This window comes from Lepisosteus platostomus, chromosome 1 (assembly GCF_059453375.1).
Source record: "Lepisosteus platostomus isolate fLepPlt1 chromosome 1, fLepPlt1.hap1, whole genome shotgun sequence".
Taxonomy (NCBI): domain Eukaryota; kingdom Metazoa; phylum Chordata; class Actinopteri; order Semionotiformes; family Lepisosteidae; genus Lepisosteus; species Lepisosteus platostomus.
Window position 1 is genome coordinate 66,648,065 of NC_142611.1, and position 25,346 is coordinate 66,673,410.

A 25,346-nucleotide genomic window follows, 5' to 3' on the forward strand; every position below is an offset into this window, starting at 1 on the left:
ATCCAGGGTGTATCCTGCCTTGCACCCATTGCTGGCCAGGATAGGGTCACAGGGGAGCAGGAGCCCGAGTTAGAAGAAGAAAATGTAAAGATGGATGACCTGTAATATTTTTAAACAGGGTACTTTTTAGGAATCGCACAGAAAATAAAAAAACACTGAATAAGGAGAGCACCAGTCTTATTGGTAGCAACTATACATTTTTATTTATAATCTTCATTTTTTTGGTATACATAGTAGTTTTAAAAATAGCAAATATAATATAAATTCCTTTTTCTTATGTCTCCTTACTTTTTATACTTTCCAAGGCAGCTGGATGTGAGAAAAATATATTACTACATACAGTGTGATATAAAAACACAACAACACATAACACAATATATTAAAGCTGTATTAAACTTGGCATAGTTCTTTTGTGTCTTTAAAAAAATCTTGTACTGCAAATATAAATGCACAAAGCTTTTACAAAATACGACTGACTATATCTTTAGAGTATACAAAGAGTGCTATGCAAATCTTTGGTTACAGGGACTGGTGGCCACAATAAATGTCAGGCTAGCAGTCTGTGATCCCAGGATGTGAAGCGCCAAGAACAGCAAACATAGATAGGTGGGTCCCTTTTCCTGTCGAATGAAAGCATGCCAGAACAAGGCTTAGATCACCTCTGTTGCCGCTTCATTGATCAGTGGAAATCCAATTCCCAGCCCTGCTTCTATTCAGTACCATCCAGAGCAAAGCACAGGCAGAAGCAAAAACAATCGGGCAAGGCCTGTTGTATAGACAGCAGTTTAAAACATTCCAAGGAGAAACAGCACAGACACTCATTCAATGCTTCTATATAAAACATCAGTCTAACATCACAACACTGTGAACTCAGGGATAGCATGCCAGAACAGGGCTTAGATCACCTCTGTTGCCGCTTCATTGATCAGTGGAAATCCAATTCCCAGCCCTGCTTCTATTCAGTACCATCCAGAGCAAAGCACAGGCAGAAGCAAAAACAATCGGGCAAGGCCTGTTGTATAGACAGCAGTTTAAAACATTCCAAGGAGAAACAGCACAGACACTCATTCAATGCTTCTATATAAAACATCAGTCTAACATCACAACACTGTGAACTCAGGGATATTTGCAGTAGTTCTTTCTTTGGTTAATAGGAATTAATGCATATGCAGCATTCCGTTACCTTTTCCTATTAATGCCAGTCAAGTGGCACGTAAGCACATGTGGAATACTGTGTGGATATATAAGGATCCAAAGAGGACAAAGTGCTTCTACAGCAATAATTACCTTGGGGGTTCTGAAGCCTTTTTGAGGGAGACTATTAGAAATACAGGGTGTTTTCTGCACAGAGCACCTCCATTTGGTGTGCAAACACACTGGCACCACTGAACTGAAAACTCATAGAACACAAAGGGGTCAGAAAACCCAGAATAATGTACAATATAAAGAATACATAGATATTTTAACTACTTCCAGAAACACAGTGTGCTAGCAGTTGCTTCTGCGCTTTATAAAATAGGTATGCAAGCAATTATTGAAGCCACTGGAAATGACATCATAAGGTCATTCTCCAGCCTCACAGATGATTTCTTTTCTGTCTAGCTTCCAACATTCCTGTAAAGAGCCAATGTTGTTAAGAAAATCTCCCCTCTAGATTTTACTCTCTGGGTTCCAGTCTCCCCTCCTGTGACCCTAAATCTAAATATCCCATTAACTATTTACTTCCCCTCTCAGTTTTTTTAGATATTCACTTCATCTGGCAGGTGGTGCATTAGCTCTGTGGCTAAGGATCTGCGCCTGTGGCTGTAAGGTTGCCAGTTCATATCCCGCGGCCGGCAGAGGAATCCTACTCCACTGGGCCCCTGAACAAGGCCCTTAACCCCAACTGCTCCAGGGGTGCCGTATAAATGGCTGACCCTGCGCTCTGACCCCAAGCTTCTCTCTCCCTGTCTGTGTGTCTCATGGAGAACAAGCTGGGGTATGAAGTGGAATCGCATGTTAATGCTGAACAAAGTTAAAACTTTGTATGAAATCTTATATGAAAAGAGATCAGGAAGGCATGTAATAAATGTGACTTAATATTACTGGGAGACTTCAATTTTCTACACAAACTGGAATACTGTGACAGAAAAGGCTGAAACTGATACGGTTGCAATGGTTACTAACTGCTTCTTCATTCTTTTTCTAAAAGGCTGACTCTCAAATTAAAAGTCATATCAATCTATGGTAATGTACACATCGATCATGGTTACCAACATGAAACAGAACAGGAACGTCTGTAGATCCAAGACAAAAAAAACAAGAAACCAACAGAATGCTTGGGTACATGGGAAGAAGTGTGCCATGTAAATTCAGGTGATTTATGCTGAAGCTGAAGACCTCAATAAAAATAGCGTTCAGTTATGGTCACCATATCACAAAATCAATATTGGAGCCTTCTACAGAAAAGCAATAGGAATGATTCCAGGTCTCGAAGAATTGTCATATACAGATCTAGAATAAAATAGATTGGTTCAAGGAGGTATAATCCTAAGGATCCCTGGGCTGGACCCTATTTCAGGCAATCATTAAACAAGCACATACTGTAGTGCCATAAGCGGAAACTAAAAGGGATAAATTAATGGCTGGATTTATAGGCTTCACTTAGCCACTAAACCTTCAAAACAAGCATGATCTGTCAAATGGCCTCCTCTCGTTTGCATTTTACATTTGTTCTTATGTTCTTGTCTTGTGGAGAAGATCCAAAGCAGAGCAAAATATGGTGAATTGCAGACAACCCATACAATAGGATATGCCAGGAGCCAGTGCTAAACATCACCAAGTACCTGAAACTCAGTTTACACCAATGCAAAACCTACTATGAACTACACAGCACCTTGCCCCTCTGAAATGGGACTGAGATTCAGGCTTAGACCTTAGGGCTATAATTTTCAACACTGATGAACCCAACAGGATGCTGAAGTGCAAGGTGATGCTGAATAGTCTATTTTCTTTATGCCTTCATATAGATACACTAGTATTTCTAATCCTTTCCATCAGCCTTGGTCTGTTCCTATCGGAGCACAAAGAGCTTAAACTATACGTTTATGGCTGTTTCCATCTAACAAATGCTGTTCCTGGTCTGCCACACTTCTCTTCCGGCAGGGGCAACAAACATACTGTTCTAGTAAGAGAGTACACTGCATCACCAAATGATTCCACTGGAAAACAAACTCCATGTTAGAACTTCAATACAACTCCATCAAGGGAATTAAAAAGAAAATGGAAAAAAATCCTTACTCCCGACGTTCCCGACTCCAAAGTATTACACTGTGGTTTTAAGTCGCCCTACAGATTGAAATAAAGGCCTTTCTAAGCTCTGGCATTTCTCCTGCACACACTCTCTCTCACTCAAGGCACATACGCTAACATGTCACTACACTCCGAACCTTCTTCAGCAGTGACCTACCCTGACCTCTCCGCAGCTTGAGGGCTCAGCACTGCCGCAGCCAGTCGTCACTGCCCTAGTCCTGCGCTCACTTGGCAGCTGCACTGTGTGAAATGTAACAGTGTTCAACCCAGGTAATGAAATGAGGGAAAGGCTGAACAGCAGGCTTGAAGTCACTGGTATCATTCAGACATGAAAAGCCCAGTGATGTCACAAGCTTGACGAGATGGAGCTTGGGCAGATATCTGAAAGAGATGCTAACGAGGGGGCTGAATGCGCCGGGAACTATGCAAGGAACAATCCTGCCAGAATTCTGCGTGCTCCTTTCAACTTGGCTCCAAACGGAGCTGGTGCTGGCAAATGAAGATCCCGCAGGAGGAAGGGAAGGAGAAGAAAAAAAAGGGATGTATTACAGGGGAACAAGACGAAAATCTTGTGCAGTATACGGAAAGTTTTAAAGTTTTATTCTAAACTCAAATGATTTTGTTCTGCTTTTATTTTAAAGCTTTTTTTAAAATTCAGATGTACCAATTTTGTTTTTATCATTGCAAGCACGTTACATCGATTAAGGCACTGTAGAACTTCACAGCCGAGGGATTGTGTGCTGGAGCTCGTAAGGAGATAACGTGAAAGAAAAATATTTATTTTCTCAGATAAGTGATGCAGTATAAGAAATGCAATGGAGAAAAAAAGCAAATGCTAGTTGGAAAACGATCATTAAGAAATGGTCACATTTGATTGTGACTGGTGTCCATTTTAACCTAGGATACTGAAGTAAGACAAGAGCGTATTCTGTGTAGTAAAGATGTCCTGAAATAATAAATTCAGGATAATCTGGAAAAAAAACATTTTGAGCTTCAGAAAGTAAATGCCACTGCACAGTAAAATATACAGTATGGTCTCAAAACGCTGAATCTTCTCAGTGCTTTGAACTGCTTTTTCGTCAATCACTGGCCTGTTTTCACAAGCACACTTAACACAGAATGAGCTTTCATTTCAAAGGAAGAGCAGCCAACGCCAGCTCAGTAATAACTGTCTTATAACCCCAGGGTATGCATCTATTATTGGCCTTAATTCAGAATCAATATGCATGCAGCTCCCAGTGATTAATGCTTTAATTTGCAATTAAGTGTTTGTTCCAAGGTCATTTCTCTTTTTCTTCTTCTTCAATGCACTCTGATCTAAAACGTTCTCCTTCCTGGCTGCTCTCCATAGCTGGCAGCAGCTTTGCTTGTAGATGGGAGCCGTTTTACATTAATGTTGACCTGGAGCCTTCACTTGAGTGGTTTCTAGTTGGCATGTCTCGGAAACCTCAGCAGCAGGCGCTTCAATTCCTCCTTCAGGTTCTCCCAATTCTGGTTTATGTCCTGGGAGTTAGGCGCCTTATCTAAGGGCAAGGTTGTGAAGGGTCAAGAACACAGAACCAGGGATCTCAAAGATCTGCATAGTTGTGGCAGAGATGAAGCAGCATCCCTGCATAGTGGGATCAGGGATGGTATACAACCAGCACATTTTGTACAGGTATACTACCCCTCATGCAAGAGGTCCAGTCCCCTGGACGCAGATGCACTTCAGTTTTGCTGTGATCGTCCCGAATTGCCTGCCTCAGGCTTAATTAAATTCACAAAGTAGGCAAATTAATTCAAACAGGCTCTGGAAAAGTACAAATAAATAAAATGAGCAGACAGAGGCTGCATGAATGAGAATAAAATTGCAGAGTCCTTCCGTACATGAACAGTCCTGACTTCTGTACTCTGACAGACAGATTGGTCACCCTTTACACTGTATCCTGCCTGTTTCACTGAGTCTTCCTTGTCTCGCTGTCCCTGCTACCTTTTATCCTGGGAGCAACTTCCTAAAGGGCATGAGCGGCCAGACTTTGTGCCCACGAGAAAAAAAAATGTCTTTCTCATTTTACAATCACCTCTACCTCGTTCATCACCACGTAGCTGGAACGAAGGGTTTGAACAACGTCATGGCCCACAACTGCTCCGCCATCTTTAGCTTCAGGTCTGCCCTCTTGCCTTTCTGTGCCCCCGCCCTCCCGCCACTGCCCCCTCTACCCATCACCGATCCCCCCCACTCCCTCCCATCTTCTATCTGCGGTGGGGGCCCAGCATGACTTTGTTGATGAAGTTGACGATGGCGGACGCGGGCTGCTCAGGGTCCAGCTCGGCGAAGAGATGGCACACATTCTCCAACACGCTGCCTTGTTTCTTAGCAACAAAGCCGAAGATCCTGTGAGGAGAAGGAGAAGGAAGGAAGAGAATGGAGCTTGTAAACAATCAGAGGGAAAAAAGAGTTATTTTATAGCCCTTCATTGCTAACAAAGACATAAACAACAAAGTGGTGTCCAGAGAAGTACATTTTCAGGTCGTCTGGCTCCTTTTACCTAGCGAGTTCTATACTGACGGGTGCCTAACTGGGACACCAGAGGAAGGACAGCTGTTACCAGTTACAAACAAACAGGTCCTTGGCCACCCAACTGGACTTCTGCCACATGGTAAGCTACTACAGCATGAAACTGAAAATGCCCCTATGTGTTGAATGATGAGTATGTATATTCTTAATGAAAGCCATTAGGACAAGCGCTTGGACACGCCTTGCTCTTATAATAACTGTTGTCCTTGGGATGAGAGTTCTGACCAGCAAATCCTCCTCTGCTTTTTTGGAAATTGCACTGCCAGAGATTCAGAATAAGAAAGATAAGATTAAGAAAGGGCGATATCCTACTTATTCACACACACCACATGGTTTTTCCCATTTTCAAGCTAACTGGAAATGTAGAGCGTTAATATTAATAACCAATAGAGACATACTGTACTGTAAGTGCTGGGTAAGGGTAAGGGTTAACTGATCACAAACCCTCACACTACCAGCAGCCCCACTGGGAGAGCCCCAGTTTATTTATGATCATTCTTTAAGCTGATTTTGAGCCAAATCACAGTTAATCCAAACTTCCAAAACAAAAGCAGTGAATGAGGAAACAATGTTAGCTGAGAGATCAGTCACCCCCTGGACCTGTTTTAACTTGCATTGCACTCCTTTTTTTTTTCCCCGAGCGCCTTAGTTCTATATTCACCTCCAGCTGAAAAAGACATCAGCTGGAAAAAATGACTGCAAGAAACACTGCTATGTTATCCTTTAAAAAAAACTCAAGCCCAACATTTAAACAACCAAATTTTACATTTAAAGGAAGAATCCCAAACCCCGCTTGTTAATTTAGAAGCTGTTACGTGTGGTTTAAAAGATGGCATGCAGCTGGGAAAAAATGCAGTAAACCTGAATACCTAAATGCAATGTTCCTGCTGTATTTCTGTGATCAATTTGATTAATAATACTTTATTAAGTGGCAGGACAAGATTAGGGTTGCAGAGGGAGGCTGACAGACACATGTTTTGCCTCCTGAAGGGGGCCTGGCTGCAGTGACTTACTTGGAAGTGGTCCCATCAGGATTTGTCCACCTGGGGGCAGAGAAAGAAGAAAGTGAGACTCAGGGCGAGAGGGGAGGGGAGTTAACACAGGAGGTAATGCGCACGGCTCTCTTCTTGTTGGGGGCACACTGCTCCAGTGAACGTCACTCAAACAGAAGAACAATGCAATTCCTTCCGGCTCTGTGGTGGGATTGTGCTGGTTACTTCCAGGAAACACTTGTGAGCTGCTTTGAGGTTCAGGATAGACAGAAAAGCTTCAGAGCCAGCTTTCAAAAGCTGGGCCTGGACAGTGTTGGGGTACGTTTAGTGGGTTTCACCTACTCTCAGCAGTTAAAGGCATATGCTTTATTTTTAAGATTTTTCACTTACAGTGACAGAGCCTTGGTGTTCCTGAGCAAGGACTCAGAACGAAGGAAATGAGTTCACCTGGGCATTCAAACAACAAATTACAGACACAAATTTCCTTCCTTATAAATCTGTGTCCAGAAACGTACAAACGTGCAGTGTGTTGAATGCGGAACAATGTGTTGAGGGGGGCAACACGGTATGTGGGTGTGCTGAACAGTTTTGGGGGACACAGAACGTCAGGTAAATGCCACACCTCCGATCCTGGGGGTCCACGTTACTGAAGGTCACGCTGTTGACGGGGTAGTGCCTCCTGAAGAACACTCTGAGACGGCACAGAGAGAGACAGAATCAGTTCACCTGTCCTGGCCGGTGTCCTGGCCAAATTTCCAATTGGCCCTTACCAATCATGGCCTCCTAATAATCCCCTTCTATGAATTGGCTACATTACTCTGCTCTCCTCCCGACTGATAGCTGATGTGTGGTGAGCGTTCTGGCGCACTATGGCTGTCGTCGCATCATCCAGGTGGATGCTGCACATTGGTGGTGGTGGAGGGGAGTCCCCATTACCTGTAAAGCGCTTTGAGTGGAGTGTCCAGAAAAGCGCTATATAAGTGTAAGCAATTATTATTATTATTATTACCTGCCCACTCGCCCACTCCTCGCACATCAAGCTGGCTGCATCCTCAGGTCTCGGTCACTGTGCTTGACGCTGGCTGCCAGCGGATTTACTGATCGCCTGTTGCCATCACTGCACATGATCCCTGCTCACACAGCTAGCCCCGGGCCCTAGCCAAAACTCGCAGCCGTGCATGATCCTCCAGGTGGAATGTGGGAAAATGTAAACGGCTGGGAGAGGGTTACACTGGTTTCACAGCGCACAGAGCTACACCACGTGTTTTCATGATACCACACAATTTCTTTTATGTATTAATATTTCAATCAAATTCAATAAATCAATCATCCACCCATCCATCCATCTTCTAACTGCTTTATAAAGCACAGGGTCCTAGGAGAGCCAAAGCCTATCCCAGCAAGCAACGGGCACAAAGGCACAGTATACCCTGGACAGAGGATGCCAGTCCATCGCAGGGCAGAGACACAGACACACTTGCACCAGGGGCAATTCTCCCAGAAGCCAATTAACTTACCAGCATGCCTTTGGACTGTGGGAGAAAAACTGAGCACTCGGAGGAAATCCACATCAGCAAGGGGATAACATACAAACTCCACACAGACAGCACCCCAGATCCGTAATTGATCCCAGGACCCCAGCACTGTGAGGCAGCAGTGTTCACCACTGCACCACTCTAATCAATCATCATTCGGCATTTTAGTCTTTGTGCGGCACAGGAGGGGCAGGCTCCTGGCACTGGATTCACTTATTTTGGTGTTAAGTGTTTAAGGGGCTGCTGTAGGCACACTAAACAAACACGCAGGTGGGTCTTACCTGCGCTGGCTGTCGGTCAGGGTGATGCCCTGCGCCGACACTTTGAAATGCACCACCGTGGCGGGGGGGCGCGGGCTGCGGGACAGGGTGGCACTGGCGGCCTTGGAAACAGCCTGGGGACCTGTCAGGGACTCCGTCTCCACCGAGTTGAGGTACAGCACGTTGCAGGCTAAGGGCAGGAGGGGAGATCAGACACATTTTAGGCTCTTGGATCCGCAGATCTGCAAATGCGCAGCTCAAGCACCTTCGATGGGCCCCGTTTCTCACACTTCTCACATCAAATCCTTCTACTTGAGAGATGCTCACATTTGAACTGTGCATTTATATGGAGGAAATATATATGCAAAATAGTTGTATAAAAGCATATATATTCTGGTAGATAAGTTATATACTGGAAACTGGATGTGCATTGACAACCAAGAACAGCTGGCACTGCTTTACCCAAAGGGTTGTGGGAGTGTGGAGCAAGGGACGCAGTCACTTTGTTGGAGTTAAAACTTTGGCTTCTTTCAAGAAATGGCTGGATGAGACCCCTGGATCAACTCCTCTCATGAGGAACCATTCCTATAGTCTGTTTCTAAACTAAGTGTTTATATTTCCTACACTTTTAACTCAACAGAATGCAGGTATCCTTATGGCATAGTACCCCACTGAACTGAAACTGCAACAGCTGGGGCAACTGCCTGCATCAGAGGGGGAAGATTTAATCTGAGCACCGAGCCCATTGGCTGAGAGGAGGTGCTGCAGTCCTGAAGTGCAGCCCCTCAGAGGTCTAACCCACAGACGCAAAGCAGAGTAAGTCACTCTATGAAGGTAAGCCCCCACCCTCATTTCCCAGACTTTCACCAAGAAACATATGTCCCGAGGCTCCCACAGATGGGAAGTAGATAGTACAGACTGGCGTATAATTTATTCTGTCTCCTCAAGCCTCCCCCATCTACAACAGCACCTCCCAGGCCCTTCCTTACCTGCGCCCTGCTTGAGCAGATCTGCCGCTGTGCTCATATTGCTGGGGCTGCTCACCTCCTGGGTCTCGCCTATGGGGTCTGAAAAAGATGGAGCAATTGTAAAAATCCTAAAATGTCCTGCTTATGTAGGAAATTACTCCGTCCAACCATCCTTTTAACTTGTTCATGGTGCACTCTGCAATAAGATTCATATCCCCCCCATTATTCCTTACCAACTACTTCATCACTAACGATTTAGCATGGTCCCAACATCTAACTGGAGCTACAAAGAAGGCACAACAGCCTCTTCCTCAAACAGGTAAAAGAATATGGTCTATTTCACAGGTGCGCTCTTGAGAGTGTGCTCACATGTGGGATTACAGTGTGATCTGGCAGCAGCTCGTTGTCTGATCAAAAGGCATTACAGGGGGTAATCAGGTCAGCCCAGTCCATCAGTGGAGTACAGCTGCCCTCTACTGTGGACATTTTTACAACTCGCTGTCTCAGAAAGGCTGGGAATATCACTAAGAACAGCAATCATCCTGTTTTCTTCCTTTTTGTTCCCTCTGGTAAGCCTTCTAGGAGCATGAAGGCACAAACCTCCAGAGACCATTTCTTCCCGCAAGCAGTGTGATTACTGAACTCTACCCCTACCACTGACTAAACTCATCTACATAAGCAAACCTACAGTACTACTTACACTAATGCATTTTTTTTATTTTCTCACACTGCTTGTGTTGACTTGCTTTTAAAAGTTGCATGTTATTTAACTTGTTGTTTTTGCAGCTGCTGCTTTTGTTCTGGGTCTTTTAGTGATTCCTTAACGTCTTTATATCAGAGCATACATGTCAATATGCATTTCATTGCACTTGTGCATATGACAAATAAACTGAATTGAACCTAGTACAGTGCTTTGTCTCCCTCTAGTGGACGGAGTCCTCTAAAACAGCAACAGTAGGTCTGTATATTCTACAGCAGAGGAACCAATCTCCAGTCTTGGAAGGCCTCAGTCTAGCACATCTCATGATGTGAGCTGTAATTGGACATGTTTAACAAATATTCTTGGGTCTTAAGATCATTTAAAGACACCCATATAATCTACCACGATTTATTACACACTCCACTATATTTACACTTATATTTACACTAGCAGCCCTGTCACCCTGCAACACACAACTGGCAGCCCACTGAAGCTAAGCAGGTGTGAGCCTGGTCAGTACCTGGATGGGAGACCTCCTGGGAAAAGCAAGGTTGCCACTGGAAGAGGTGTTAGTGGGGCCAACAGGGGGTGCTCACCCTGTGGTCTGTGTGGGTCCTAATGCCCCAGTATAGTGACGGGGACACTATACTGTAGAAAGGCACCGTCCTTCAGATGACACGTGAAACTGAGGTCCTGACTCTCTGTGGTCATTAAAAATCCCAGGTTATTTCTCAAAAAGAGTAGGGGTGTTACCTGGAATTGGGTGTAAAAAGGGTGTAATTTCCCATTGACCTTAACCAATCATGGCCTCCTAATAATATCCATCTCTGAACTGGCTATATCCCTCTGTTCTCCTCCCCACTGTTGTGTGGTGAGCGTACTGGTGCACTTTGGATGCCCTCACATCATCCAGGTGGGGCTGCACATTGGTGGCGGTGGAGGGGAGTCCCCATTAACTATAAAACGCTTTGAGTGAATTGTCCAGAAAATGCATGTTAAACCTAAGTGCTCTAACTTGCGGTGACTCTGAACTGGGCCCGCTGTCTCTGGATGCTGTATTCTGAGGATCGCAACTATGGAATAAACTGGGGACACTCACCTTTCTCCGGGATGCGCAGGGTGCAGGGCAGGGAGATGGGGGTGATGGAGTGCTGGTAGACCAGAGCAGACAGGCTCCCTGCGAGAGACGGAGAGAGAAGGGAAGGCCAGCCGGCTGTCACAGCAGTACTGCAGTTGCCTGTCGCGCACGCAGGCACAGCTCTGAAGCTGACAGCTCAGGTGCGTTTAAAGAGCTGCATGACATCAGCAGCAGAACCCTCAGGCAAGGCACTGTTGCTAATCAGCTGCCTGAAACAATACCTTTCACAGGAGGCATGCCAAGCCATCTGAACAAAACCCAAATTACACGTTATGCCAGTGGGTCTTTACGGTCTTGAAGTGGGTCTTTACATTAATTTCATTACATGGTGAGATTGTAATCTCCAATGGTTCCTAATAAAAGAGTAAAAGAACTTCCTCCTATTTCCTTTCCTAGATGCAGTCAGGTATCCTTGTCACACAGAGAAGAGTAAAGATGTGAAATTTTAAAAGCTGAAGATTGAAAGAAGCTTTCTCTTCATTCTAAGTTGTTTTTGGCTACCCCAGGCCTGTGTCCGCTCCCCCCCCCCCGCTAGCCCCCCATCCCTCCCCACCTCTCTTACCAAAATGCGGCTCATTCTGACACCCCTTAATCTTCACCCCCCGGGGTCCCGTCTCGATCAGGAAGTGGCGCACCAGCTGGTCCAGGGGGTCGCCTGGGGGGGACAGAGAGGTACCGGTCAGGGCAGGAAAGACAGCGTAAGGGTCAGCTTCTCAACGGCGGGACTCTCCTTCCCCAGATCAAGTACACCGAGTCTCTGCCACTGTGCAGAGCGACTTCAGAGACGCTGCGACTGACCACCTGTGCAAGGAAATCTGCTTCACCTGCCCCAGGTGTACTCTACAGGAGGGCAGTACTCTACCTTTGCTGCTGTGCGTGTTGACGTTAGGAGGAGGGGTGGCCACCTTGAGGGCCAGGCCGTACGCCCCGTGGAAGGAGTTACTGTCCCGGATGAGGAAGGCGCCTGGCTCCTTCTCCTTCAGCACGGCGATGGCTGCGCAGAGAGGGAGAGACCGGGGTCTTGTGAAACACGTCACCGAGGGCAGGGAGGGGTACTGAAATTGCCCTCGGTGTGTAAGGCAATTTCAACGCTTCAGAGGGAGGATCAAAAAAGCCATAGAGAAAAAGTCCGGAGAGGAGCAACAAGAGCCTGGCAATTCAGGGAGTTAACAAGGAGAGACTGAAGGAACTTCACCTTTTTATTTCAGTAAAAGATGCTGGACAGGAGACTCGAGAATTTTAAAAGGCATCAGTAAGGTCGATCTCAACAGTTAATTCACGTTAAATTTGGTGAAATAAATGAGGGGGGGGGGGGGGGCACGTAAGAGTTGAGTTAAGCCAATTTCATACCAACAGTACAAAACAGTAAATCACCAAGAACAACAAATAAATGGTCTGTGAATTTGGCTCAGACAGGGTGCAGACGTACATTGAAATGATGCAACATTTCTGCCAATCAGATGACCCCCTCACCTTGGTCCCGGGAGATGTTGGGCTTGTACCAAAATCTCGAGGTGTCCTGGACGAACTTGGCATTGACCCGGCTGTCCCCTTCTCCCTCCGCGGGCGCCCCTTCCCCCAGGGCGGGCGAGAAGGTGACGTGGTGCCCCTGGTGGGTGCCCCCAGGGCTGGTGGGGCTGCGCAGGGCTGAGGACCTGCCGCCGGGCGAGCTGGTGCCAGGCGGGCGCTCGGCCAGGGCGGAGAGGCGCCTCTTCTCGGGCAGGGGGGGCTGGGCTTCTGGCGGGGGGATGGTGACGGCGGTGTAGCCCGTGTAGGGACCCGGCGTCGGGGTGTGCCCGCTGTAGTAGTAGGTGGAGATGGGGAAGGAGGGAGTGGCGTGGCCTTCCGCAGAGGGCGAGGGGGCAGGGCAGGGCTGGACGTGCCCGCTCTCAGCACCCAGCATGAGCCGGCGCCCCAACGTGGAGAAGCCCGGGACGGGGGGCTCGGCCGAGGGGGACCTCTCGGGGCTGCCGGGGCCTGGGGACTGAGGGGAAGGAGAACCGGGGTGAGAGGCGGCCGGGCTGGAATTGGGGACACCCAACCTGCCTTGCTCCCCGTTCCTTTCCCCCGCCACAGCCGAACCATTGAGGTGCACAGACACCGGGGTGCTGGGCTGCGGGGGGCTAGAGCCGGAGACAGGGGGGCTCTGGGAAACTGGGGAATGGGGGAGCTTCAGGGGCTCCTGAGATGGGCTGGTAGCCCCGACACGTGATGAGGAGCTGCTGTCGCTTCCCACAGCCACTTGGGGCCTCCAGTAGTGTTCAGCCTGGCCGTTGGTGGCCGGAGGAGAGGGGCTGTGTGTGGGGGGGTCCGTGGTGGGCTGTGGTGGGGATCCCTTGGGGGACAGCGGAGGGGCGGCTGTGCCCACGGCTGGCGAGGTAGGAGCGCTGTGCAGAGGGCTGGCGGGAGGCTGCTGAACAGAGACAGACTGATGCAGACACTGGCGTGGCTCCTGGCACTGGGTCTGAGGCTCTGGGAGTCCCTGGGGGGCAGGAGGAGGAGGAACGGAGCTCCTGGCCATCGCAGTTTCTGTCACATGAAGCTCTATTTGCTGCGGGGCTGTTTCAGCTGGGCTGGGGCTAGGAGGAAAGGAGAAAGAGAGAGGTGAATGGATTTTTCCTGCTTTAAAACAATAATGAGCAAGAATTGTTTTTCCAAAATCTACAGTCAAAACCTGACTAGCCTTAGGTTTTGATTTGAGCGGCAGGCTGGCAGGCAGAGACATTACAGTCACGGTACCTGACATGACCCTTTTTCTGGCCATGACAACCAGAGCGCTGCTGCTTGTTCTGCAGTAACCAAATCAGGACTGAGCCAAGGAAATGTACCTTTCAACCCACCCAGTCTGAATAAACTCCACCGGTCTCAGTCATGTAAACAAGAAACTGGAACAGCCAAATTAAATCAACATTACAGAAGCCAAAAGTGCCTTTAACCACCCTGCAGCCTGAACTCAGAAGATAAACAGTGCTGGACCTGGAAAGGAATGTGACAGTACTGGGATAAGGGAAACCAGGTTGTTGCTGTAAGTGGTTTTGGGAAAACAGCAGGTGGCACTCTTCCCTCAGCACCAGTGCCCAATATGGTGACATGGGACACTGAGCCACAGGAGGTGTCGTCCTTCAGGTGACGCATTAAAACTCAGATCGTGCCTGGTCATTAAAGATCCCATGAAACTCTTCTTAAGAGTAGGGAATATAACCCCCGTATCCTGGCTAAATTATATTTTGAAGTAGTTCAGGTGGGTAGCTGCGTCGACATGCGTAGGCTGCAAAGGAACAAGTAATAGGTTTATTCCATGCTGAAAAGAGAAGAAAGAAAACACAAAGTTTTGTCCGTGGAGCCTTCTTCAAGTGTGAGAAAGACAGGGCAGTAAGCAAAGGTAATGTAGCGGGAGAACAAAAGCTGGGAGAGAGTTGGGGCGAGAGGCGGGAGCAGGGGACAGACAGAATGGCCAAACAGGAGGTGTGAAGAAATTTAGAAGAAAATTAGTCTGGTCATTAGTCTGTCGTTGAGAGAAGGGGAAAGGTGTGATCCTAGCTGCAGGATAATTTTAGTTTCTGTAATCTTTTGGATGTGGTAGTTAGGAAAAGCAGCTTTGAGAACACAGACAGAGACATTAGTGTGACCATGGCTGTCAGACGTGAAATGAGAAAACAATAGGCTTGGAGAAATCTTTAATCTTCACAGCCCTAACATGTTCTCTGAAACGGTCTCTGGGCCGGGTCTCTTCCCGTTAACCCAATGTAGATGGCTGGGCATTTACTGCAAGAGATTCAGTAAATAAGGTTGCTGGAGGTACAAGATGTCATCTGAGTGATCCGGAATCGTCCTGAGGGGCCTTGAATGAGTGTGGTGTTAGACATGTACTTGCAGGTGAAACAGAGAGCTCTGTTGCTGAGGGCGATCAAGGGTGCTGTGAACAAGAAAGTTAAGCAGGTTAGGTGGTTGGCGATATGAGATGATGGGGTGGTCAGAAAAGAGGGCCCCAGTGGAGGGATCATCCTTTAGGATGGAAAAGTTGTTGTTAATAGTCCTGGGGATAGAAAGTGTGTTGGGGTGGTAGGGAAGCACCAAAGGAATGTGGTTGTTACGGCGGGAGTTCCTGTTCGAGTTGATGGTCCAGGAGCAGGACTGGACATCACGGTACTACACAAGCGGAAGAAATAATGTTATGTAAAATTCCCCCAGGAAACAGCACAGATTCTCCCGTTATTTCACGGAGTAGTAAAAACAGCGAAGTGGAATACAGGAGGCGTACACACACACCTGTCTTGGGTCCGCAGGGGGCTGCTGGTGTGGACTGGTGTGGACGGCCCCGAGAGGTCAGAGGGCGTGGTGCAGATGACGCGCGCCTCGCGGTGCTGCCGCCGCAATGAACCGTGGGAAATGTGGTCCCTCCAGGTCACACCGTCCCCCGGACCCTCAGTAGTGTCTGCTCCAGGAGAGAAGGAGAGAGTGACGGCCAACCAAGGAACTGTTCTGGGCAACAGCCCTCTTACCCTGACAAACTAAAAACCAGGTTCAGATTAGTCATGATTCCTCAAGTGAAACACAGTCATTCTACACTTTTACTGCATTTTTTCAAAAAAGGGACCATTGTGTCAATTCAGATTTACTGATGCTAGCTTGTTGCTTCTGTTCAGTGTGTCATAGAGTGACTCTTTGCATTCTGTTTTCGTCTTCCACTATAGCCTGCCTGCATATCTGCAATATAAGGACTAACTGACCTAGAACATTGTAAATGGACTTTGTCAAACTTTAAAACAGACTATTAGGAACATGCTATATCAGCTGCCCTGCATTTCCTTATATCTACATGTCCTAAGTCACAGAAGTCAGCCAATGGTTCAATGTCTTGCTCCTTACTGATATGCAAATAGTGTTCATGTGGCCCTGAGCCTCTGTGCTTGGTCCTGAATGGAAACTGGGCGAAGATCAGAGGCATTCGACCAGACTGACTCACCAGCTCTCTGGGGCTCAGTGCTGCTCCCATGGACGATGTGCTGAAAGTCAGAGGCAGGGCCGGGAGGCACCCTGGGTGGAGTCGGGCTCTCCGTGGGCCCAGGCGTCCTGGCTGAGTGGGGGAGGGGCGAGGTGGACTCGGATTGGTACCCGGACGCGTACCCCCGACTCTCAGACGGCGACAGGCTGCAGGTGGCGGACGAGGGCTGGTAGGGCAAGCAGGCACAGGCTTGCCGAGGGGTTTGGTAGCCACTGCTGGTGCTGTACTTAAACTCTGAGCAGGTCGTGGACAGGGAGTGTGGGTGGGAGTGGGAGCGAGTGGCTGAGGACTCTGGGTAGGCTGGGTGGCCTGAGGGGAGGGGGTCAAAGGTGAAGGCAGGGACCTCGTGGCCCTGTGGCGAGTGACGGGGACCGTAGGGGTCTGCTGAGATGAGCAGAGGAGCAGACTGCCGGCCGTGTCCCAGTCTGGGGGACACTGCTCTGCGGTGCCAAAACTCTGCTTCCCCCTCTCTCTGCAGGCCCGTCTCCCAGTCCCTTTGCAGCCCCGCATCCCTGTCTCTGTCCCAGTGGAGCACCGCGTCCCTGCCCCGCCTCAGCTCAGCCTCCCTGTGCAGTCCCACGTCCCTGTCCCGGTGGAGAGCGCCGTCCCAATGCAGCTCCGCCTCCCGGCCCCTTCTCAGCTCCTCCTCCCTCTGCAGCTCCGCCTCCCTGTCTCTGTGGTGGCCCGCTTCCCAGTGAAGCTCCGCCTCCCGGCCCCTGTCAAGCCGCATGGCGTGGAAGGCACTGGCCGCAGCCTCTTCACGTAGGCGGCACTCCCGGCAGGCACAGGCAGGGGGCGCTAGACCATCCAGAAACAGCATCTCCCGGTAAGGGCTGGAAGGTTGTGAGTGGGGGTGGTAGGGGCCAAATTCATCCCGATAGAGCAGCCTAGGGGGTAGGGTGTGTGGCATCTCTGGCGGGTAGGGGCACAAATGGCGGCTGGGCGTCTCGGGACAGGAGCGGTGAAGGCAATGGGCCAGGGGCTGGTGGTGCCTGTCCCACAGGACGTCAGGGTGCGGGCGGTGCTGGCACAGGTCCAGGTGAGCAGGCTGATGCCCGTTGCGCTCCAGGGTGTAGCCGTTGTGCAGGCGCTCGCAGGCCATCTCCCGGCAGCTCTGGGAGCGGTAGCCCTGCCGGCAGGAGCAGGAGCGCGCCAGCCGGAGGGTGCCCATCCTCTCCAGATCCCCGTCATCCAGGATGGCCGTCTCCCTCTCGCTCTCGGGAGCCCCGCCTCCGCCCCGCGGATCCATGCCCCCCAGCAGGCGGTCCAGCTCCTCCCTCTCGGCGCGGGTGGGGGGCGGCGGCCGCATGGGCGGGGTCTCCTCCAGGCGCTCGGTGGGAGCTGAGGAGTGGCCCGAGTCCGTGCTGAGGGACAGCAGGTGGCTGTGCTCCCCGCTGCCGGGGCTGCCGTTGGAGGTGAGCGAGCCGGGGCCCCGTTTCTTCTTCACCTGGGCGTACAGGCTGCCGTCCACGGGCCCCCGCGTGTGGGCGATGTCTGGCCCCATTCCCAAAGGAGAAAAACAAGACGTGATGTTTTACCCAGTGCATGGAAGAAGAAGAAGAAGATGGGCCACATTACCACCCCTGTTTTGTTTTGCTTTGAAATTCTAAAGGACACAATTTTGCTTGCATTACCAATTCCGCCCTTGTCTGGAAGCAATACAGTAGCTCACACTCGGTCCTCACAGCACTTGAAAAGGAGATTAGAAGCAATTTTCAAATGCGCTGCAAGAGCACACAGGAGCTGCTGTCCTTCACCGAGACTTGGACTCAATCTGACATTTCAGGGCCCCTCACTGCAGGCGTCACAAAATGAGGAAATCCTCATGCAATTAGTAGTTATGTGCAACAATGAAGGGGTACTGTGCAATTTATAGGGCTTAGGGTGATTGTGGGGGGAGGAAACTTACAGGTTCTGGTAAGCTGTGTGGATTCTTGTAGGAGTGGTGCATAAGGACCATGTACGTGTTGATGTCTTTTATATAAAGTAATTCCATGTAATTTATCTTTATTTTCAATGTATTGTTTCTATGTAGTGTTTGTGTATTTTTTGTAAGTCTACGTTTATGTAAAACACAAACTGCTTGGATGAAAAACACATTTCCGAGAAACCTGACACAACAGTATCATTGCATCAGCGGTTAGAAGCCGCCAGATTATATTGTTCACAACTGCCTCCAGATGTTCAAAAAACTGCTGGAGGAATCCTGATCAGAGCTCGATTCACACCAGTAATCCCAGACTACAGAGTCCAGCTGTACACAGCTGTGAGTACCCACTCCACCGGCCTACCTTCCAGGCTGTCCTGGTGCCTCTGGTTGAAGTTCTCATAGGAGTCCCAGCGCACGAGGGGGTCGGAGGTGTTGTAATCCACCGTGACCGAGGGGTCGTTCCTCTGGTACTCCCGACCTGAAACACAGGTACCTGCTCACTGGGTACCCCACGCCCAAGGGCACAGAGAACACCAGCGAGCATGCCAGCCCCCCCCCCCCCATGCAAGATCAGAGGCAGGTAACCTCGGCACATCTGCAACTCTCCGCTCCCAAGCGAGATCTGCACCTGTACCCAGCGAACAAGCACTACAAGGCAGAGCAATCGCGGTACAAGCCCGGCAGAGCAAAGGCAAGCACAGGACAGTCCCGCCTACCTTTGATCTTCTCCGGTCCAGACGAGAAGACGAACTCTACCGTGGCGTCAGGAGGAAACCGCTCGTCTGGATGGGCAGGGAGAAGAGGAGGGGTGGTTAAAGGAACCTTTCTAAAACTCCACACTCTTTCCAAAAACAAATACAAATTTCCTTTCGCAGCTTCGTTCTTCCTTTGTCTCGACATCTTGTGTCAGGTTCCAGATGTCCAAACCTGGCCTGGCTACAGACTGCTACAGAGGCTCTCTCGCTTTCAAGCCACCCATCAGCTTTTATCCCACGAGCACTGTGGGTCACTAACTGCAGCTGTGGGTAGTCAAATGTCCAGTAAGCCCCACTCCAATCTCCATGACTTCAACAACAGCTGTTCACAGCAGAATCTGGAGTTTTAATAGAAGCTGGGGATTTTGTCAACATGAAATATAAAAGAGAAAGATCACAGCATAGCTACTTAGAAACGACGTTCTTCGGACTGGAAGCACGGTGCATTTCACGTTCAAGACCATCTCAAAGAAAATGGAAGCAAGAGAGGTCTGGATGGGGTCTCTAGCAGACATCAGATAGCTAGTAGCAAGCAAACAAGCTAAACAGGTTTGTTTAAAAGGTCTCCTCGTTTGCAACCTTTATTTTCTTATGATGGAATAAAAGCCAGACAGCTCCTATCGTACTCCAGGGAGTGTGTCTGACGCCAATGATTTGACTAAATGGACTATCTGCTGAATCAGTGCAAGTTAATCAATGACTGCCAACCTGGAAAACAAGCTATATAAAGACCCTATAAAGCCAACAGCTGCAGGCTATTGCAATGGGCATCCAGCAGTAGCACCGTGACAGCTGTGTGACTGTTGAGGAGCCAGAGGAGGGAGACAGGCATGGCATACCTGTGCAGGCTTCGTCCAGCTCTCCCTTCCCAAACCACAGCTGCGCCCCGTGAATGGTGCAGGTGTGAAACTGCAGTCGGAAGACCACGTCCCGATCGGCACTCTTTACCCGACGGTGGTAGCACTTCACCTGCAGGGGGCAGAGCAGAGCACAGTGAGCTGCAGGGATTGCTCCACGCAAGGGTGGGTTTTACATTGAGCGCCAATGGATAGCAACACCTCTCTTCTTCACAACGGATGGCACCCGTCATCACTGAGTCACTCATCTGGAGCCCATCACGGCAGGTGTGATTGAAGGCTCATAGCTGGAGGGAACGTTAGTCCATCCCAAGGCGACACAGGACAGTTTACAGTCAAATCTTGGCAGCATGTCTTTGCAGGTAAGTGGATTGAAAATGCATGGTCAAAATATACAAGAAGTGCAGCCAATGGAGATAGCAGAGTGTGGACCCCTTGTGTTACGGGAGCAGCTGCCTTCCCGAGTGGAAGCTGGAGCGAGGCACTCACCATGATGTCTCCCTTGAGCAGCAGCGCTGGCTCTATAGTCACACACAGCCTCCTGCTCCCAGAGCCCTGCAGATTACTGTGGACAGGAAGGAAAGGCATTAGAGGCACAAGCCCCCCAAACACCTTGTCAATGTACACAAAGAAAACAAGACTGATCAAGATCAGTCAATCTGATTATACAGATTGTTATTAATCCAATATTCCGTTCTAGTTATTCTTGACAAAGTGTTATTTGCAAGTGCGCTTGACGCAATGTACACAGCCCTTGTAAAGATGCAAATAGTGAAACATCTGCATCAGGCCCTGCTCGAAACGCCAACCTACTGGACACTGCTGCTGCTGCTTTGCTTACATAGCCAGAACTCAAGTGGTCAGCTAGAGGTACTCACTAGATCCCCGAAGTGTAGACCAGCTGCATTGACTGGTAGATCTTCAGGAAGGGAAAGAAGCCTGAAACGAGGAGGACAGGATTAGTGAGTCAGTATTTCCCTGTTGCGATACTGTAGAGGAAGGGCCAAGAGGAATGTGCTGACAAATAACCCCCTACCATCACCACCTCAGCACACGCACACCCCCCTTGCCTCTTGATTAAAGACAACAGCAGGCGGGTGCCCGGAAAGGAGACCGGGGGAGGCAATTAGAGAAAAATCCACTGAGGCTCACAAATCGGCCTCAGGCAGCCGTCACAGTGTGGGATGGCCTGCACGCGCAGAAGAAAACCAACATCACAAGTGGTACAGTGTCCCATTACGAAATGAGAGCAGGGTGAAATGTGAGGAGCAAAAGGAAATCGAACTGATTAAAGAGTCTCCAGTTGCTCCCAGTTAATGGATCTAAGATCTAACTGCATGCAGCCCAAGGGAATCACACGAACCTAAATATCAAAGGCTAAGCACACATGGTCAAAAGAGTGCTGCCAAGAAAATCAAATCACTTCTGGCCCCTTCGATCTCTTTCACTGGGTGTCATCTTTGTTTTGTGCCATCTGAGTTTTTAAAATGATAAACCTTGGACGAAATGAAAACCATGAACCAATAACAATTTTGCTATGAGTTTCTCTTTTACTTAGTTTTGAAAGTAGAGCCAAATTGGAGTGTTTTTAAGCCACAAGGACTCCAATGACCCACAACACTGAAAATGTAACAGTGCCTGGCACCCCACAGGGGGCGCTGCTGCACGGCACATCAGGCGGTTCTCAGCCAGCTGGACACCAGCGCTTGGGAAATTACAGTTAACCTTAACTTAGCAAACTACCTGGATAAATAGATTGCTCAAAGATGAGGTGGACAAGAGACAAAAGGACTAGAAGACCTAATGTGCTCCACAAAAGAAGGCTTTTATTAGCTGAACTTTCAGAAGCACCCCATCTTCACATGGATGTGACAGCACTACACCTAAGTACTCTTTGCATACTGATGTTTTGGTGCCTCTCTGTGCAGCAAGAACAGCTTCAGCAGAATGCAGTATGTCTTCCACACGGTCCTGAAATGTTTCTTGTCCCCATTATAGGGCTGTCCAATCCTGTTCCCGGTGGGCTAGTGTCTCGGTAGTTTTTCATTCCAACTCAGCTATAAGTTCACTCTTTTTGTTATTTGCTAAATGGGACCAAATCAACAGCTTCTCAGCTCTTCAGGTGTTGAGACTTTTTTTAAAGACACAACAGCATTCCAGGACCAGGACTGGACAGGATTGCTTTCAACGGTCGTGATGACGGTAAACGTTTGTGCAACTGAACTGATTTTCAGTAAGACAAATCTGGTGTTTTTCCCAGCCAGAGGAGGAGAGAGAAGTCAGTCTTCTCCACATCAATCCAAGTGCCCACTGCCTGCTACAGAGATAATCTATCAATTTGTCTGAGGCATCCTAATATTTGGGCCAAAGAGTGCATCACTGCGAGACATTTGATATTTGTTATTGCTCTCCCAAAATAAGCATAGAGGCACGTAGAAACTCCTGACAATTCGATAATGAAAACAACAGGGGCGTTCATAATTGAGAACCGCACAGGATCAGCAAGAAATGATGCATCTCACCTCCACCAGGCTCAAAGTTGGGTAAGGTTGGTATGAGCACTTGGTGCAGGAACAAGGGGCTGCTGTTCATCTTTATCGCCCCTGACAGGAGACCTCCGAAATAGTAGATGTATCTGCAGAGTCAAGGAGATAGCAATCAGCTAGTGTTCTCACAAACAAAAACACTACTTCTTTCTGCCAAGTCTTCTACAGAGTATATTCACAGTTTGCTAAGCACTAAAAGAGGTTGCACAGTCTTGAAAAAATCAGTATTAATGGAAAAAAAACATCTGTTCCACATTACCAATCTAGATAACAGCAAAGTGGCCACAATACAGATTGTACCCGCTATACACCTGCATGAAATCCCCAAGTCAAAATTCCAATTATTGCTCCAAGTTAGTCATATGTCCTTCAGACGTAACTTCATTTTCATGTCCTGCACAGCATCTCTGTGACGTACTCATCCTGCTGTGCAAAGATACTGCACCTCAGCCCTACAGCCTCTCAGATGCACTTATTGATCATTGATACAGATTGTCACCTAGGGCTTAGCTGTTGTAAACCGCAGATCTGGAATGAACCTGTACAATGCCTCGCCAGTGCTCCACCTGCGTGGCAGAGATGTTACCTGTTCTGGGAAGGCTGCAGGGACGATGCTACCTTGTCCTCGCAGAACTTCCGCATGGCCAGGGTGCTGAGCGCCTGGTCCGCACTGTGGAGAGAAAGAGGCGTTCAGGTCAGCTTGCGTGCTGCTCAGCAGCACAGGAACACAGGACCCGCGTGTTACACGCTCGCTCCCCTCGCCCAATTTCTGAACAAAACACCACACGTTTTGTGGTTTAACACATTGAACGTCATGTTAAACCCATGAGAAAAACAGTAAAACGGGGAAGATTCTCTGGGACTTCTTGGACAAGTAAAACATAATATTTCTGAATAAAAGCTGTTGGATGCTTAGAACAATCATGGAGAGTTTGGGTGGAATGTACAAAGTGCACATCTAATAAAGGTACTTCGTGCAACAACCTTTAACCCCAGGGACACTTAAGGGCAAAACTAAAGGATCAAAGATAAGGTGTTCTTTACAACTTGCCATAGGGCTTCGAATGTTATAGGATTTTCTGCAGGAAAACACGCTGGATTTTCTCTTTGTGTGGCACACCTCTGACAATGGAAGAGCTACCTCAGGCTCCCACAGGTGGGCTGTTCATTGCCTGCTTGTCTGTCTCCATTTCACAGCTTCAAAGTAGAGTTCCTGCATTTAGTACAGCACATTCCTGATCACTCCTAATAACTCGTAAGAAAAGCTGCACAATTCCAGCCTGCATTCAGGGAGCCCGTCCTGAACTTCCAAACAAAAGCTGCCATGAGAAGAGGGAAAGAGCAGGACTTACCCAGCAGAGATCTTGCTGTAGTGCATGTAAGCAGCAACGATTACTCCTGTTTTGCCTTTATTACCCTAAAAATAACAAAAGGATAAGAACAAATGTCAAGATTTATCCTGCACAAACAGACCAAAGTGTCAAATCTGGTACTGGAAGATCTCCAATAAAGAAAATAAGGTGAAGTCACCATTTAACCGCACTGAACCTCCTGTCTGCAAACTACAGTAAACTAATACTTGCTTCATTAATATAACAAGCACTTTTTTTCCCAGCATTACAAACAGAATCTGCAATCACTCACTAAAGATGGATTAGAGCATTATTGTCCTCTCAGATTACAAAGCATTGACAAGCGACGTGTACCACTGTTTTTCAAAACAAATGCCAGCTGAGCACATCTGCCCCTTGCACCTGGTATGCCATACTGAAACACACAGCTGTTCTAAGAAAATCCCACTGGCTCTCAGTGCTGTCCATCATTTGACAGGCCAATCCCCTGCCCCGCCTCCATCACCTTGCAATGCAGCACCACCACATGCTGAGGGTCTGAGCTCAGCCAGGTCTCCATGGCCTTGCAGATGGCGCAGATCTTATCCAGGGGGGGTGCGTGGAGGTCTGGCCAGCCGAACTCGTGGACCTGAGAGCAAAGAGAGCAAAGAGAGACGAGGATTACACTGAAAAAGTTTGCTATGCTTTCCAAAATACATACAAATACTTCCGGGGGCACAGAGCCTACTGAAATCAACACTTTCTACTTAGAAAGCATCTTTAATCGCATCCAAGGAGTCAAAAGCAAAATGAGTGCAGATGCATAGGAGGAACACGATACATGATTAGGTTAGTTCCCCAGTGTCTGACAGTGGTATTACCTGGCAGTCAAACTGGTTTTACACAGGAAAACCCTTGGACAGGATTTTTCACTCTTCAACATGCTCAAGCAGCCCTAACAATTTTACAGATGATGCCACAGATTTCATTTAGGATCACTTTGATTTGATTCCTTTTGTTTTTCCTTAATTATTAAAGTAATTCTTGGTAAGAGGAAGTCACTGATGGTTATAGGCATCCTATGAAAAATGGAAATAAAACTCATACTGCAGAGCAGTTCAAGCTTTCTCGCTGTTCATGAAAATTTACTTTTGCATAAACCTTTCTAGACAAGCAAAGAATATACACAAAGACACACTCCGATTAATTTATTTGACTGAAACCGTTGTCCAAAGAGGCTTTAAATTCACACCCATTTATAAAGCTGGGTATTTCACTGGAGCTATTCAGGTGAAGGGCCTTGCTCAAGGTTACAACAGCAGTGTCTAACCTGGAATTCGAACCCACAACCAGAAGGACATGTACCCAGAACACTAGCCACTGCACCCCACTGCTGCTTATTTATTCTGCCTTTCGTTCGCATTAAAAATGTGTACTCTAATGAGGTACAATGCATGAAATATATTGTACTTGATACCAGC

The 25,346-nt window shown here is 48.2% G+C and overlaps 1 protein-coding gene across 13 annotated transcripts in view; it reads right to left on the bottom strand.

Moving 5' to 3' along the window:
- Window positions 1–177: 177 nt before the first annotated feature.
- Window positions 178–25,346, bottom strand: part of tns2a (tensin 2a) — a 75,127-nt gene continuing 49,958 nt past the window's right edge. For 11 of the 13 annotated variants that reach the window (XM_088633715.1, XM_088633714.1, XM_088633718.1 and 8 more), the window contains 20 exons: window positions 24,392–24,514; window positions 23,887–23,951; window positions 23,121–23,204; window positions 22,511–22,623; window positions 20,867–20,927; window positions 20,478–20,553; window positions 19,971–20,100; window positions 19,093–19,158; window positions 18,737–18,854; window positions 16,408–17,951; window positions 15,711–15,876; window positions 12,915–14,020; window positions 12,304–12,435; window positions 12,004–12,096; window positions 11,403–11,480; window positions 9,625–9,702; window positions 8,657–8,825; window positions 7,463–7,531; window positions 6,862–6,891; window positions 178–5,665 (listed from right to left, as the gene is read on the bottom strand). In XM_088633715.1, the coding sequence (XP_088489841.1) occupies window positions 5,524–5,665; window positions 6,862–6,891; window positions 7,463–7,531; window positions 8,657–8,825; window positions 9,625–9,702; window positions 11,403–11,480; window positions 12,004–12,096; window positions 12,304–12,435; window positions 12,915–14,020; window positions 15,711–15,876; window positions 16,408–17,951; window positions 18,737–18,854; window positions 19,093–19,158; window positions 19,971–20,100; window positions 20,478–20,553; window positions 20,867–20,927; window positions 22,511–22,623; window positions 23,121–23,204; window positions 23,887–23,951; window positions 24,392–24,514 (4,443 nt within the window). In that variant the 3' untranslated portion in view covers window positions 178–5,523. The remainder of the gene's footprint in view (window positions 5,666–6,861; window positions 6,892–7,462; window positions 7,532–8,656; window positions 8,826–9,624; window positions 9,703–11,402; window positions 11,481–12,003; window positions 12,097–12,303; window positions 12,436–12,914; window positions 14,021–15,710; window positions 15,877–16,407; window positions 17,952–18,736; window positions 18,855–19,092; window positions 19,159–19,970; window positions 20,101–20,477; window positions 20,554–20,866; window positions 20,928–22,510; window positions 22,624–23,120; window positions 23,205–23,886; window positions 23,952–24,391; window positions 24,515–25,346) is intronic. The other 2 variants (XM_088633717.1, XM_088633716.1) reach the window with 1 other exon arrangement.